The sequence below is a fragment of the Aythya ferina genome (assembly GCF_964211825.1).
Source record: "Aythya ferina genome assembly, chromosome: 1".
NCBI classification, from domain to species: domain Eukaryota; kingdom Metazoa; phylum Chordata; class Aves; order Anseriformes; family Anatidae; genus Aythya; species Aythya ferina.
In genome coordinates this window covers 143,385,437-143,400,512 of record NC_140296.1, presented here as the reverse complement: position 1 = coordinate 143,400,512, position 15,076 = coordinate 143,385,437, and the positions used below count along the sequence as shown (strand labels likewise).

Below are 15,076 nucleotides of genomic sequence, written 5' to 3'. Positions count from 1 at the left end.
CCAGCCCCCTGCAGGAAGCGTCCCGGCACCTTGCTCCTGTTCCTTCTGCTTCTTCTTCTCCAGCTTCCTCTCCTTGACGCTGCGCAGGTTGGCCTTCCCGATGCCCCCAGCCTGGCGGATGGACTCGAGGAGGCTGGCGCGCCCGGTCGAGGGGTTCACCACCTCCTTGGGGGCTCCCTGCACCGCAGCTGCAGGGACGGGAAGGGCCCTGGGTCAGCGCCCCTGCGGGCGGGAGCAGCTCCCCCTTCCCGCTGGGAAGCCGGGGAGGGAACTGCTGGAGCCAAGGAGCGGGGTCAGCTTCTGCTGGTGCCTCCCAGCCTTACCTGCGGGCACAGCCGTGCTGCTCTCCTCGCTCGCTGCCCCGGGGGGTTCGGAGGGCGCTGCGGGCTGGGGCAGGGGCGGGGGGGGAGGCACGGTTGTTGGCGTAACGGGAGGTGGGGGGGGAGGCGGCGGCGGAGGGGGCGGCAGCAGCCCGGGATCTTGAAGGCCTGGAAGACGAAAGAAGCCGTGTGTGAAGAGTCCCAGAGGAGCCAGGCTCAGAGCTTCAGCGGCAATAGATTCGAGCCCTGCCGCATGCAGCATGCAGCAGGGAGCTCGCAGCCTGTGCAGCATCTCATGCAGCACACGGGGGAGGCGAGGGCTGAGATTCCCCAGCTCCATCCCCCTGGGCACTGCGGCCACCCTGCCATCCCCACCGAGGGACCTCCTCCTCGTCTCCGCTTTCTCCTCGTGCACCCCGCTCTGCTCCACCCTTCCCCGGGCTGGGAACAGGGGCTGGAAGTACCTGGTTGCAAAGGCTCCACCGACTCCGTGTTGAACGTGGGCAGCTCGGGAATAGCACTGCTGGGCGCGGAGGGTGCGATGCCGGGGCCCAGGTCGGCGCTGTACATGAGGTCGGCAGCGATGCCGGGCAGGTCGGGCAGGTAGGACGGCACGTCGATCTCGGGGACCTGGCCCAGGTCCGGCACGTAGAAATAGTTTTCAGCTACCTAAAAGAAACCCAGAGCAAAAAGGTAAGGCAGCGAGTAGGGGCACTGCAGGGAACAGCCAGAGCAGCAGCCAGAGCTGCCCCTCTGCTGGCCCTGCTGCTCTCTGCTCTTGTCCCTGGGAAGAAGCCTACACAGGGCAGTCCCTTTTCCGTTAGCACAAGGGGGATGATCGAGTGATGGAGCCTCCGAACTCCTCCAGAGCTCTGAGGTGTAGCAGCGAGGCCGGTCGGTATCAGATGACCCTTGTCACACCATCCTGCAAATGCTTGAGCAGAGGCTACCAAGCTTGAGGGTTTTGTGTCACCCATCAAGCCTACACCAGGACTTCAGGCACAAAACCAGGCAAGGTCCTTCTGACAAGCAGGATACCCCCCAGCCCCGTGTGGGGGGCATTCCCCTACCTGCTCTCCGCCCTGCAGAAGCCCTTTCCTCTCACAGAACTCAGTACGACCCCTTGCAGGGGAAGCGGCTGCGGTCCCACAGCTACATCTCACCTGCCGGTCCAGCTGTCCCCTTTCGGTGATGGAGAGAGGAGCATCAAACAGCTTCTCTTCCGTCTCCGTTTCCAGAGCCACATGGGTCTTGGTCACTGCTCCAGCCAGAGGATCCAGGAAAACGTACTTCTTGTACCTGCGGGCGGAGGATGAATCTTTCAGTGAGGCCAAGTCACAGCCAGGAGAAGCAGCATAGCCGAGAGGGGGAGGAAAAGTTCCCAACAGCCTTCACGCTCCCAGTTTGTTTCCTTCCAGCCCCTTTTTCCTGCCTCGCTCCTCCACAGGCAGGAGCTGATGAGCTCCCCGTCCCTCCAGCACAGCCCCCCCACGCTGCCGCCACTCCCCAACTCTCCCCTCACACCTCCTGGCCTGAGAACGCCCTACAGCGCGCAGCAGGACACCAGCCTCTCCTGGTGGCTTGTCACTCAAGGGGCAGGAAGGACTGACAAAGAAGGAAAGTGATCAGCTTGGGAACAAAAAGAAGAGGAGATCCAGCAGTGGAAAGCTCGAGAAAGGCTTAAAGAAGGTGTGCAAGGAAAGCAGGGCAGCTCACAGGTTCTCTGTAGTGTTGAAGAGCAGCAGGGAGCTGAGGGAGCTGATGTTCCTGGGGAGGCTGCCCAGACCTTCTTCTGCATCGTCCTCCTGGTGGATTTTGGTGCTCACGCACAGAGGGAAGTACTTGAGCTTCTCCTGCCAGAAGACAGACACCGGTTGGCAAGAAACTAAAGGCACAGCCACTGCAGCAGCTCTGCCCAGCCACCCCATCCACGCTGCTGCATCCACTGCGGGGGCTGGGGACCTTGCCGCTTCCTCTCCTCCTCCTAAAACCACCACTGGGGCTCTGTAGCCAGAGGCAGGGATTGAGCACCTCCATCCAAAAGGCATTTGCTGTTGTGCCTCCATCTGGGATATAGCAGACATTTCCATGCAGGCAAAGCCCCCCAGACTCGTCTGTTACCTCCCCTCTGCTGCCTTCAGCTGATGTTTTAGGAGGTGTGACCCCACTGGGGGGGTAGGCAGGGGAGACAAAGGAAAAAGAGGTTAGGAAAAGAACCGCGTGCCTTCGCTAGGCTGATCAGGCAGAAGGGAGTGCGCAGGGTGGAACGTGCCAGATGGTTTTGCAAAGCCTGGGGGATCTGCAGGAGTTTTCAACTCTAATGAACTGAAATATCCTCTCTCCTGGTTCTAAAACTTCATGCATAATATATAGAGCTCCCTTTAGAAAAGGACTTACTACATCTGAGCTGCTCGACTTTTATAGAGCACAGGAATTGCCACCCCAGATCAGACCAGCGTTTCAGCTAGCATGACAGCACCCACTGCCGGGTACTCTGGGGGATGATGTTTAGTGCCCACAACGCACTTTGCTGCACGCACTGCACCAGGGGGAGGAAAGCACCGAGTCCCTGAACCCACAGAAAGCCTCTGAAACCACAAACCTTCATCCCAGTCCCCTCCCCGCACCTTCCCTCAGCCCCTTCGCAATCCCTCTTCTTCTCAGTCAAACTAGGACAAGCAGCAGCCTCGCAGATCCGAGCTGATAGAGCTGCAGATGAGAGGACACCAGAGAGCTAACCAGGACAGCCTGTCAGATTAAACAGTTGGCCCCACTCTTGTGGTTTGTTTCTGCCACCAGCCGCTGACCAAACGTGCCACTTCAAACGCTGCCTGCAGCCTCCTGCCGCCTCACTACTCCCAGCGGCTCTGCTCTGCCCCGCTCTGAGCCCTTCTTCCCCGGTTGTTGTTGTACGGGGGAACAGGAGACCACTCTTGGTTTGGCTCTAAGAGCACATCTCAGCAACACAAGCAGTTTCTGCTCCTCGAAACTTCAGGTATTGGGCTCGGTAGCCAGAAATACCAGGAAATGGCTTGCTTACAGCTCAGCAAATCCACTGGAAGTGTGTATAATGCTCTAAGACTTCAAAATGCTCTAAGACAAGACAGGGAGGTTTTCATTTTTTATTTTCCCCCCAGATATTGCATTCCAACTTGTGAAAAGGACCCTGCAATAAACATCCTGCATTTTTGCACCAGCAAGTAGGCAAAACCACATAACTTGTTACTTAGAGACTACGGAAGCAGAGATTCAGAAGTAAAAGTTCTTTTGATTATTAATATTCATTGCCCAATGTTTAATTTTTTAAGCATGAGGGAATACTGATGTTTTTGCTAGAACTGTTCACACTCTTAGCCCTCAAGTCAAATATACTTTTTTAAGTCTCTCTTTGTAGATTTCAATTAGCACTGGAAGACCGTGCATCACCGTAAGGGTGGAGCGAGAAGCCAGCCATTCCTCACTTCTACTCCTATAAGCTAAGGCAGCTATAAAAGCACTGAGCATATTACTCTGAGATGTAAATCCTTTTAATTTGAATGCCGCCGAAGCCCCAGTCTTACTCAAAATACCTGGATCTGTTTTGTAATTTAGAATAGGCACCAGCCATCAATAACATCTCCTGCAGCTGTGAACTCAGACATCGTTTAAAAATGAGTTTTCTCAAAGCAACGCTGAGGCTGCAAGCCAAAGGGTCGGCAGCCTGACATATCCAATGCCGAGGCGAGCTGGCACCTGAAGGTTAGGAGGTGCCAAAAAGCTGGTTCAGCCTCCCCCTGCCCATCACGGACTCTGCAGACCTCACAAGGACATCCCAGGTTACTGGCACTGCTAAAGCCCAGCAAGGTTACTCCAGTAACCTGTAACTTTCACTGGGACCTCTTCCCAATCCCAGACGGACTGCATTTCTCATGCTCCACTGGAAAACCCCATTTTCTGGCCTCCTGAGGGGCACCTGCAGCACTGGGACACAGCTCCCACCTCGAAGGCAGTGCCCAGCACCTCAGAAGCCCGAGGGGCTGAGCCAGCTCACCTCTAACCACGCCAGCTGCTATCACGGCCACGTGCAAGGCAAGGGCATTGGGCTTACCACGAGGACACCACCTCTGCTGGTAGCTGCCGTTGCTTATTCTACCAGTCTAAAGCATCCTCTCAACAGCCGAGTTTTCATCTGCTTGGGGTGTGGAGAGGCCAAGGAGAGTTTCCCAGAAGGAAAACATATATATATATATTTTTTAAATAAAACTGCAGAACTACACACAATTCTAACTGAACTGCTTCCGCCCCAGAGCACAAACCCTAAGTGCTCAGCACAGGCTGCCACCACTTACTCTCAAGCTGACACGAGGAGAGCTTGCCTTCCTGGTGGGGCTTGTGCGTGTGTGTGTGCGTGAGTGAAGTTAGCAAAGGCCACCGTGACTGCTCCCAGCAAAGAGGCCCTCATTAGAAGTGAAAACAGGCGGTGAGCCTCTGCTGAAAGCCCTGAATAATTGAGAAGGCTATAAATGCAAACATTAGACTTCCCTCTGTCACATTTCATTACAGCGAGGCGTGTCAGTCTCCTTGCTTGGCTGTGGCTAAGAAGGGGCTGTCTCCCCGTCCCCCTGGCTGCTGCTGGGGCCACGCTGAGCCCCGCTCTGCCAGCAGCTGCTTCTGTGTTGACCCAGATTGCTGGAGAGTTCCTCGGCAGCATTTCACACCAAACCCACCGCTTCTCAGACCTCCCCAGGTAGCCTCTCCCTGCCACTCGGCCCACAGGCTAACCAGGAGCTCCCTCCCCAGCTGCAAACAGAGATCCTGCTCCCCTCCTACATCCTAAAGCCCCAGTCTGCTTCATCAAAGAGACCAACAGCCTCCCAGTTGCTTTATGTGTTCCTCTCAAGGCCTTTTCTCCTGTTCCTTACCTGCAGAGATTTCTCATCCAGCATTCGGTGCTTGCTCTGAATCTTGTGTCTTGGCCATTTCTGTTTAGCTGGGTCCTCTGCACCAGCAAAAATTGAGCTGTACTCCTGCAGCCGCTCCGGGGCAGGGTACTTGGCACTGGAAAATACCTGGGGGGAGACAAGGAGGAAATTAAAACTCCCAGCGATGAAGCAGTCCTGCACTACAGAAACACAAGGGGTGGATTAAGGCATGTCATCCAGTGGGAATGGACAACCTTGGGGTCAACGGGCTCCTAGGGGCTACCTGTGCAGACCCCATCATGCATGAACTATCAGTTCTGGAAGTGGAACTTAGCAGCAGGAGGTCACAGGTGGAAAGGCTTCCACTTGCGGGAAGGAAGGGGAATTGAACTGTAAAATTTAACTGCATTAAATGGAGGGCATGTGCCTTTTGATTTCTCAGGAAGTATTTGGGGCAACAACGTATCCAGGCATCACGAGGCCAGGAACTGGGTGGTCTCTGGGTGTAGAGACCGCTAACTGGCCTTGTCAGGAAGAGGATTCTTAGCGCAGCTCCTGCTCAGAAGCAAGGCGTAGAGAGGTGGATGGGCAGCAGCAGAAGCTAAGCATCTGTTCTTCTGCAGAGCTTGCTTTGGGGTAAAGAGAAACAGAAGGAAGAAGGGAGGCCACGCAGCCTCACTACCTTAATAGCCTTCTTGCTGCCCTTTATCTTCTCAATCTTTGCCTGTGCGAGGGTGACTCTCTCACTGATGGCCTGAAGTTGTGCCCGGCTGGCCTCCACCCGCTGGGAGATCCTGAGGAGCAAGCACAGTGCTTAAGGGTCAGAATCCAAAGGCAGGGATTTTTTGGCAACAGCCAGTGCCCAGGCCAAGGGGGAGGATGTGAATCACAGCGTCTGGGTTGTTTCCTAGGACAAAATAGTACTGGGGGAGAAGTGCTTCTCTCGGTCCAATGTGAAACTAAGTCAGGTCTGTGGCTTGCAGCACAACATTCGTCTGGCTGGTTGAGGCACAGCGCAGACAATTGGAGAATCGCAGGACAGCAGCCTGTAGAAACACCTCATTGCAGAGCCTGCTAATAAGAAAGCCACAGCCAGTTATCGCCTGCCAACGTATTTTAAATAAAAATAGTTTCTTAAGAACGAAGAGGCATCACATGCCACCGCGCAGAGCTGAGAACTCACAAGGCTTATCCTGTCCTCTCCACCAGCCGTGTGGTGCGTGACTTCCTCCTTGCTGCTTTGCGATTCAGTGCCTGCATCAGTTAAGCAACATTAGGTCCTCATTTGGAGCAATGATGTCTGCTAACTCGTGTAACGTCTGCATGACTAGATCAGCATCCAAATGTTTTGGGAGCGGGGAGAAAAGCGCTCTGTGACAGCAGGGGACAGCATTGCTGGTTAGGTACCTCTGTGTTCACCACGTGGACACGTCCCTGTTCCCACAAACCTTGCAGCGGGCACCTTGCAGCCAGGAGTGTGACAAACCTCCAGCACTGTTACTACCACGCTGGAGGAACTGCTACACCAATTCAGCCAGAGGAGAGGAACTGGGACCGGGCAGCAGCAGCAGGTAACTAGAGTCACCTGCCCAGCAGAGACTTTCCTTCCCCGTGCATAACTCGTACGTGTGCCCCAGCTTCAAGCTCAGAAGCTGACAGTTGTTCTGAAACTTCATCCCTTGAACAAAACCAGCAGGGAACGTTTTTATGGCTGTACAACCTAGCAGGAGACACAGCGCTCCGCTTTGGTGCTGGTTTGCAGCAGTGAGTTCCATCGGCTCGTTCTGTGCCTGTGAAAATCAATCTCAAGCATTGTCTTTAAATTTCATCCGAAATCCCTCTTTGCAATTATGTAGAGAACTCCATGCTTTTTTCACCCTGTCTGTGTAATTCCTTTTAGCAACAAAGTTGACATCAGCAGTGATCCACGATTCTCCTTTTCCAACTGTCCCAAACCTGTCTTTTCAAGTGCTTTCACTCGGTACAACGCCTTTTCCACTCCAGTACAGAAACAGACTCCACTAAAGGCCCCTTGCTGGCTGCAGTAAGTGAAAAAACCCCTCTAAGTACGAGCAGCCTGTTCTTGTACTGTTCTAAAAGACCCCTGCTTCCATCTCTAACCAGCTGAGTGTTTCTGTTCATTTATAACCATGCACCCCTCTTTTTGGGGGCACGAAAACGCTTTCTTATGCGTATGCCAGGGGAGCACACAGCCGGTTCCTACTTTACTCTTTTTCAAGAGGGAGATGAGTGAACCCAAACCTCACGAGGCTCTGCCTCTCCGTATTATTCCCCACTTCTCCATTCTTTTATTTTAAATAGAGCCTAACAGCTTGTATTTTGTACCAACACCCAGAGCAAATCTGTTCATGGTGTCCTTCCCACACCCTCCCTGTTTCAGAGGAGGATGTCCACACCGTTTATAACCTGGATGCTTCTCAGGGCGGTTTCTGTTGCTCCTTTTAGCACACATTTCCTAGCAGCTGGCTGCAGCAAATTTCCCGTGTCACCGGGTTGTCCCATTGCCTCGTTTTGTTCAAGCGTGAAGTGCCTCTGAAGGCCCTAAGCCTTCCCTAACTGGCCTTCCCAGCAAATTTTCCTACTTCACAGTTCACCTCTTTTGTAGATGTTTCATAATTGTATTGACCGCCTCTATTCCCCGCGCTGCTCCTGGGGCCACCTGCCTATTTTTACTTCCTTCAAAACTGAAAAAAATAACAGGTCGTTTATTTCTGCTTTGCCTTTCTCCCTTAAATCAATGATGTAATTTTGCCTCTCACCTGCGAGCAGACATCTGTCCTAGAAGAAAGCAACACAGCCTTCCTGAAGCTCTAAATAAAAGCAAGGTTTCTACTGCCTTTCAGCCAGCACTCTGCTAATTCTCAGGCCAACAGTGCACACGTTTCTCTCCCAGACCGAAGCGTTAAGCAAATACTCGTGCTGAGGCCTGAAAACCTGTAACCCTTCTCCCTCTTACTCCATGAACATGAGACAGCAACCTGGGAAGTGAGAACTGAAGGAGGATTTTGCTAGCTTGGGCTAAATCCTCAAAGCCCATAATGAAATTTTCTAGGAAAGTCATTCCCAGAACTTTCTGTGCATTTTAATGCAGAGAAATGAGGAAATAGCTTGGTTAGTTTGTGCTTTAGAGAGGCTTCCTGTTGTCCTTTTCCAGGGTTCAACCAGGCTGACGAGTCCCAGGTACCCTTAGCTTTCATGCTTAACCACGTCCACGTTTCCCATTCATCCTGTTGGATCCCTGGTGTGGCAGAGGAACGGTGCCACCCCTCCCTTTACATCCACAGCAGACACATCACCTGCTCCAAAACACTTCTGGGTACCGGGGTCCCTCCCGCAGTGCAGGAGGGCACCAGGAAGACAAGCACCTCTCACCCACAGTGCTGCACACCTCCTCCTCACGGAAGGTCTGCTGGGACCTCTCCTAAAAAGAAGGCATCTCTAAAACCAGGGCATGACTGGCAAACACTGCCCTAGCTGCAACAGAAATGATGCATCCAGAAGGGAAAGGAGGAAGCTTCTCTACCTACAGCTTCACCTTTCCCTCCTAACCCCAAATAATCAAGGGATTACACTCACCCACTGAAAGGCAGCAGAAGACAGACTGATTGCTCCCAGCACAAGCTGGGGAAGTTGTCCAGTGCCAGCTCAGGTGTTTCAAACCATTACGGCTACTCCTTGTGCTTTGTCCTGGGATCTCCATGCTAAGATTTGCCAGTCTGAACCCACTGACATCAGGAGATCTGCCAGAAGCTTTCACCTGAGGCGGTGCAGATGCAGGCGTACAACACAGAAGTAACACCCACCGCTCTGCAGAAGGGATTTATTTGTTGCCGAGCACAGAAACTCAAAAATCAAATCAAAACAATGATTCAACCCCCTCAATCCAACAAATCCATCAAGTGTACAGGCTCCTAAAAACACATAGCTTATGTATGTACAGTTCCAGTCGCATACGTTGGTTATAAGGGACGATACATCATACAGGCACTGAAAAAAGATCTGGAAAAATCCTGCTCAAGCATCCTCCAGCAACTTCAGTATTTCTCCTGCTGCGGAAACAGCTTACTTGCAGGAGCCGAATGGGTGTTTATAAAGAAAGAAAACCTGAAGGGTTGGAGGAGCCTAAACCCAAGGGCTTCCAGAGCAAAGTGCTTGAGGCAGGGCTGCAGCTGGACTTCAGCCTCTCTTTAGGAAGGAGTGAGTGGCTGAGTGGTGTTTATTTGAAAGGTAGTGGCAAGATGGGCAGGAGTGTTAACAAAATGCTCCATTTGCTGCCCCTCTGCACTCAGGCAGCTGAGAATCCCACCAGCACCTGGACCTGCCCTGCGCCCACCCTATCAGTCACTGCTGTGTGATTTTGCTCTCGGTGCTCTTTTCTGCTTCACAAGCTCCTGTGGTTAGATTCAACGCGACTGGAGCAGCAAAGAAGCAGGAGGCGTAGAGCAGCAGCCCCCCTGCCTTGGGCAGCATGCGTGCTCTGGGACGAGCGAAAGGGGAGCCTGCAGAAGCACGGAGAATGCATCACCTGCCTTCAGAAGCCGGGCGCGGAGCCAAAGCAGCCTTCCCAGCCCAGTGCTGTTCTTTGGGGAAGCAATACATGCGGCAGATTAAATCTATCTAGTAGATTATCTCATAATCCATACAGACTTTTATTTTTGTCTATGCAGATATTAAAGCCAATCTTTCATCTGCTTTGATTCAAGCTTTCACATTCTCTGTCCCTCTCAAGTCTTTTTACACTCGAGCTCCCCTTCTTGCCCTCGATGTAGATCTCATTGCTTCTTTCTCCTCAAGCCCTCCCCCTGCTGCCTTGTGCTCGACTCCACGTTAGAGGTGACTCCCTGAAAGCACCCCCAGTGGTTCTCAGGAAGACTTATCCCACCTCACCACTGCCCTTCCTGGCCCCGTATCTTCTGTCTCATCTGCAGCCGCAGAGCTGATCATTTCCGATTATCTCCTTATAACTTCTCTGATAATCCTCACATCCAGCAGCTACTGAAAGACCTCCCCAGCTGCATCTGTGTGTGCTTGGAGGGGAAAAACAATTTTTCTCTTACTCTCTCAGGAAAAGGACACGAAGCGTTAGGAATTTGGCATGCAGGACACTGGACTCTGCCTGTCAATTGCCAGCACTGGTAATAATCCCATCTTCCTATTAGTGTCTCCAAGCACTTCACAATGCCAAAAAAAAATGTGATTTTTATCACCTATACTTTCTCGGGATCAGACAGCATCAGAAAAATGTTTAAAATCCGAGCAGGTTTGAAGGTAGGCTGACAGGTTATCAGAAAGGTGACTGAGCAAAGCAGCTTGAGGAAAAGACAGAATTCAGCTGGAGGGAAGCATCACAGCAGAAGCGGGGCCTGTGCTGTCCACGTTGAGCGCACGCATCACCCCGAAGTGACAGGGCTGACAAAACTTGGGAATTGGAAGAGAGAAGAGGTGAGTTCCACATCAAGGTGAACGAGAAAGACAAGGCAGCGGAGTCTGGGAGCAAACCTCTCTGGAATACCAAAGAACTTCAATTTCATGTCTGAAGTACAAAAGTAAGTGATCAACCAAGGAGAAAGAACATTACGGAGCAGAATGAGAAACTAAGTTGCACAGGAGGATAAGCAGCCCAAGTATTAAATGACTTTTCCTTAAATGAGGACTGTACACATCACAGCCAGACAGACTACTGGTCTCCTCCCAGCCCCAAGCGATAGCAGGGAAATGCTTGGTGTTATTCTAAACTTCTAGGTATGTAGGGTAAATTTTTCTATAAACCCCTGGCTTTTTGCCTAAAATTCAAGCTTTTTTTTTTTTTTCCTAACTAACAGTGATTTCATTAAATCCCTCCCTTACTGCAGGAGGTGTGAATTAGAAGGGATGCTGTTTATGGTTCTTGCATTTCGTTACATCCCCAGACTCTACAAGCAGCCTGGTGATGAGGCAGGGCAATGATGAAGGATATCAGTGCTGGCTGCCGCTCCTCCTTCCACACCACTGCAAAACCAGCACAATAGCACCAGAGATGTTTGAGGTAGCATCAGAGCCATAGGACAAGGTCCAGCAGGTTTCCAGAAGTGAGAGGAGAAGCAGGGAGGTGAGGAGAGACTACTGCTGCGATGAAAGCAGTCTTCTCAGGCTACAGGTCCCACTTCTTTCCTGGGACGCAGAGACATGTCGTTACTCTACTCCATTTGTATGCTGCAGAGAATAATAAAATCTCAAACTTTTCCAACTTCTAATTTGCGTAAGAATCTTGCTGAAACAAGGCCGTGGGCTTTTATAGCTCCTCAGGCTGCTGAAGTGGTGGGGAAACATCAACGTTATCACCCCCAGGGCCCATAACTCAGGGCTTCGGTGCTCTGCCACTAGACCGAAGCAGGCCTAGAGACTAGGCTAGAATTTCTGAGTGCGCCAGCGTGTGCTTCCCAAACTGCCTCACCGCAGTGACCAGCGGTCACAAACGGGCTGTGAGAAGCCCGAGTTCCCCTCCCACCACCCCCACACAATGACTCTACCCAGCTGCTAGCGATGTTGCAGAATCGAGATGGAGAGAGCCGGAGGAAAGCTGCTGAGCCATTTACGGTTTACAGCAAGCTAGGGGAGCATTCAAAACCAGTTCACCTCCGAAGTCTGAGAGGCAAAAAGGAAAAACGCGTGCTTTTTACAAAAAGCCAAATACATTCAACCACTCAAAGAAAGATCAACTTGTTTGCTTTCTGCTCTTCTCTCTCCTTCATCTTTAAGCATTTTTTATAGTCTTATTTCATGTCTGAGTAAGTGCAATCAGAACCTGTCATCACACACCATCTCTGACAGAAAGAAATCCCAAGTGAGACAGCGCAATCAATGTTCCTTCCTCCATTATGGGCTTGGGTATTATACTAATTAATGTTTATCACACTTTGATTGCTCCTTAAGCATGATTTGCAGGTGTTTCAGCACCGCGCATCGCCCCACTCCTGCAATGCCTAACAGCTTTTCAGATTAGAGGCTGATCAAGGTTGTCAGGTTATCCTCGGCGTGATCTGCTATGCACCGCTCCTCAGAGGTCATGTTCTCCCACAAAAATAATTTCATTTTGATTTTTAATCCCTTGCTTCACAAGGTGCTCCCACTACCGTGAATTAGGTTTATATAAAAATGGGAATGATTTGAATTTTGACCTATCGCCACTGTACCCTCTTCCTCTGCAGCATTGTTCTCCCTCCTAGAAAAGCTTTTTAAAAAAGCTTTTAAAAAAAAAAAAAAAAAAAGAAAAAAAGAAAAAAAGGATACAAACAAGTTCTTCTTTAACCTTCCAGCCTTTATACTTGCCTCTCAGCACAGACTGATGTGGAAGTAAACAGCCTGTCCTTTCTTTCAAAGAATTGTATGCTAACCTGCAAGACTGTGTTTGCAAATAAATCACATAATTAGTTCTTTTAGTTTAACCACACAGGCTGCTTTTTGGTCAAACTTCTTCTCCAACATTTGGGAAGAATGGTCTAAAAGAAGGAACGGGGAAAAGAAAGATACTTCTGCCAGTACTGATGGAGTTTTAGAGGTGACTTGCTGAGTTCTCCCACGGGCACTGTGGAAGCAAATACTGAACAAGATTACGGGGCTGTTTCCCAGAACAGCCATGGCGAGTTCTGAGATGCCAGGCAGGAGACGCCTTATGCTGCAGTAACTGTTTTATTACCTGTACAGCCTGCACTCCTCCTTGCACATTCCTCATGAGTGGTCACTCACCAAAGCTCAATCTTTTGTAGTAATAGCCTCCAGTGTTTTGTTTCTTTGTGTAAATTGCTATCGACAGGGAAGTTGCTTCCTGTTTGGACAGAATTTTATGAGACTGTCAAAAGTAAAAGACCAAATTTTGTTTCCACACAGCTTGAAGTTATGCATCATCTTGGGCAAATAGCTTGAGAAGGTGTTCTGGCACCTTGTAATCTTGAATTAATCAGCTGTGTACACAAACATTACGTTTCTCTTGCTCCTTTCTCTCACTAAAGCACCTTTCTTAGAGCAAAGATCTTCCTTTCTGTCCCCAGAGCAGAAAACGTGTATTGAACGGTTATGAACCGACCCCCAGGCCCCAATCCCTTGTGCTGCTTGGGGTAGGAAGAAGTAGCAGTTCCCTATCGGTGTTAAACCACCACAGCAGAACCTACCAGGTAAGCTGAGCATCCACCTGTTCGTTGTGATGGAGGCTTTTTACACCAACACAGCAGTGCTCCTAGCCTGGTTATCTCCATTACCAACAGAAGCCCTCGTCCCCAAGAACAAGAATGCTGATGGAAACACAGCCACCTCCAGAGGAGAAACGATTCCTCGTGATAGCAATTCAAACCCCCCCCGTTCTCTGAGAAAAGCACTGCTTCCCTTCACATTTAATCTAACATTATTAGAACTCCACAGCTTTTCAGCCAAAGATCTCAAAGCAATTTCTATGCGTTAATTAAGTCTCGGTGGCTTGTGACTCCGAGAGTGGAATCGTTTGTTCCCAGTGACAAAGGAAATGTGGGGAAATTCACAGTACAGTCCCTGCAGACCAGATTTCAGTTTGTCATTCGTTAATTTGAACAATATTTGCTTTAGCTCACAGGAATTAACACATATGTATTTCAGTAGCTGCTGAATTTTCAGCTTTGCTATAGCCAGTAAGCACTGATGCAAGAGACTGGCCATTTTCTTCATCAACATTTCTTTTCTGGATCAAAACCAAACCCTGTTCCCACATTAAAGCCAATGCAGAAACCTTTACTTTCAAGCTTGCTTCTTAAGCTTCTCCCCACTTAGCAGGAGCTGATGGCAATCACACCAAATTCTGCCTCCGTGCCACAAGCTGAACACTTGGGTCTTCCTTTCAATAACAGATACTTAAAGCTTTCGAGCTTGTACTTGCCCAAGAGCATGATCACGTGACTAATTAATAATCCTCCTCACCATCCTGTGAGGACCAGTACTGATTCCCAAGAACCTTCCCAAATTTTCCTACCAAGAAAGCAAGCATTTCTTATGCTGTTGGGCTTTCTCAGCAACACTTACTAGCCCTTTGCTAGTTAAACCTCATTGCTAATTACATCTTTTCCCTTTCTCACCCATGCTTCCAATTTGAAGTTCCTCTCACAACAGACCCCTCTCATTCAAAAAAGGGCCTCCCTCTCCTAAGGGAAAGATTTCTTTCCTCATTTTCTGTCAATGGAGCTTTTCATTTCACGGTATTTGCACTTGAGAAATAGGAGCTGTTTAGTGTTACTTCTTCATTTTCCTACAATCAATCGCATTCACACTCGAAGCTCAAAAGGTACCTTCTCTGATATGCCCATTAACAAGCTAATTTGAGTGCAAGTGCTTCTTCACCAAATGAGAGTAACTCTTCCTGACGTTATCCATCTGACACCCTTCCTGAGTGATTACAGCACTTTTACTTCTTAAAAAAAATCTAGTTACTTTTCCAAAAAACAACTTTGGGCCCCAGGCAGAGTTTTTTTTTCTTCTCCAAACAGAATCAAAGAGCAGATACCTCTCTGCTCAGACTGACAGCTGCTCTGTCATTTCAAGGCAACAGCCTGTGACACAGCAGTGATCAGACAGCACCTTGAGAACAGTTCCAGATCCATGACTTCATTTGCCTCAGTGTCCTTTTAAACTCATTTCCCTAAGTGCTGACTTGCAAATAGTCAGCATGCAGGGAGATACTGGCTTCACAGCAACACCTGAACAAATTTGTACCGTATCCTTTTCAAACCTCCCTCCCCACCACAAAACTGCCAGGACCAGAAATTCAGAAATTCCGATAGCCTATTTGTGAAATCCTAACACAGTAAATATTCGCACAGCCCAATGCCTTTAGCA

General features: G+C 50.1%; 1 protein-coding gene across 3 annotated transcripts in view; it reads right to left on the bottom strand.

Annotated features, from left to right (window-relative positions):
- WASHC1 (WASH complex subunit 1) overlaps positions 1 to 15,076 on the bottom strand; it is a 37,117-nt gene that overhangs the window by 1,419 nt on the left and 20,622 nt on the right. For all 3 annotated transcript variants that reach the window (XM_084516910.1, XM_084516911.1, XM_084516909.1), the window contains 7 exons: positions 5,904 to 6,015; positions 5,222 to 5,368; positions 2,037 to 2,173; positions 1,484 to 1,619; positions 785 to 989; positions 324 to 488; positions 30 to 188 (listed from right to left, as the gene is read on the bottom strand). In XM_084516910.1, the coding sequence (XP_084373036.1) occupies positions 30 to 188; positions 324 to 488; positions 785 to 989; positions 1,484 to 1,619; positions 2,037 to 2,173; positions 5,222 to 5,368; positions 5,904 to 6,015 (1,061 nt within the window). The remainder of the gene's footprint in view (positions 1 to 29; positions 189 to 323; positions 489 to 784; positions 990 to 1,483; positions 1,620 to 2,036; positions 2,174 to 5,221; positions 5,369 to 5,903; positions 6,016 to 15,076) is intronic.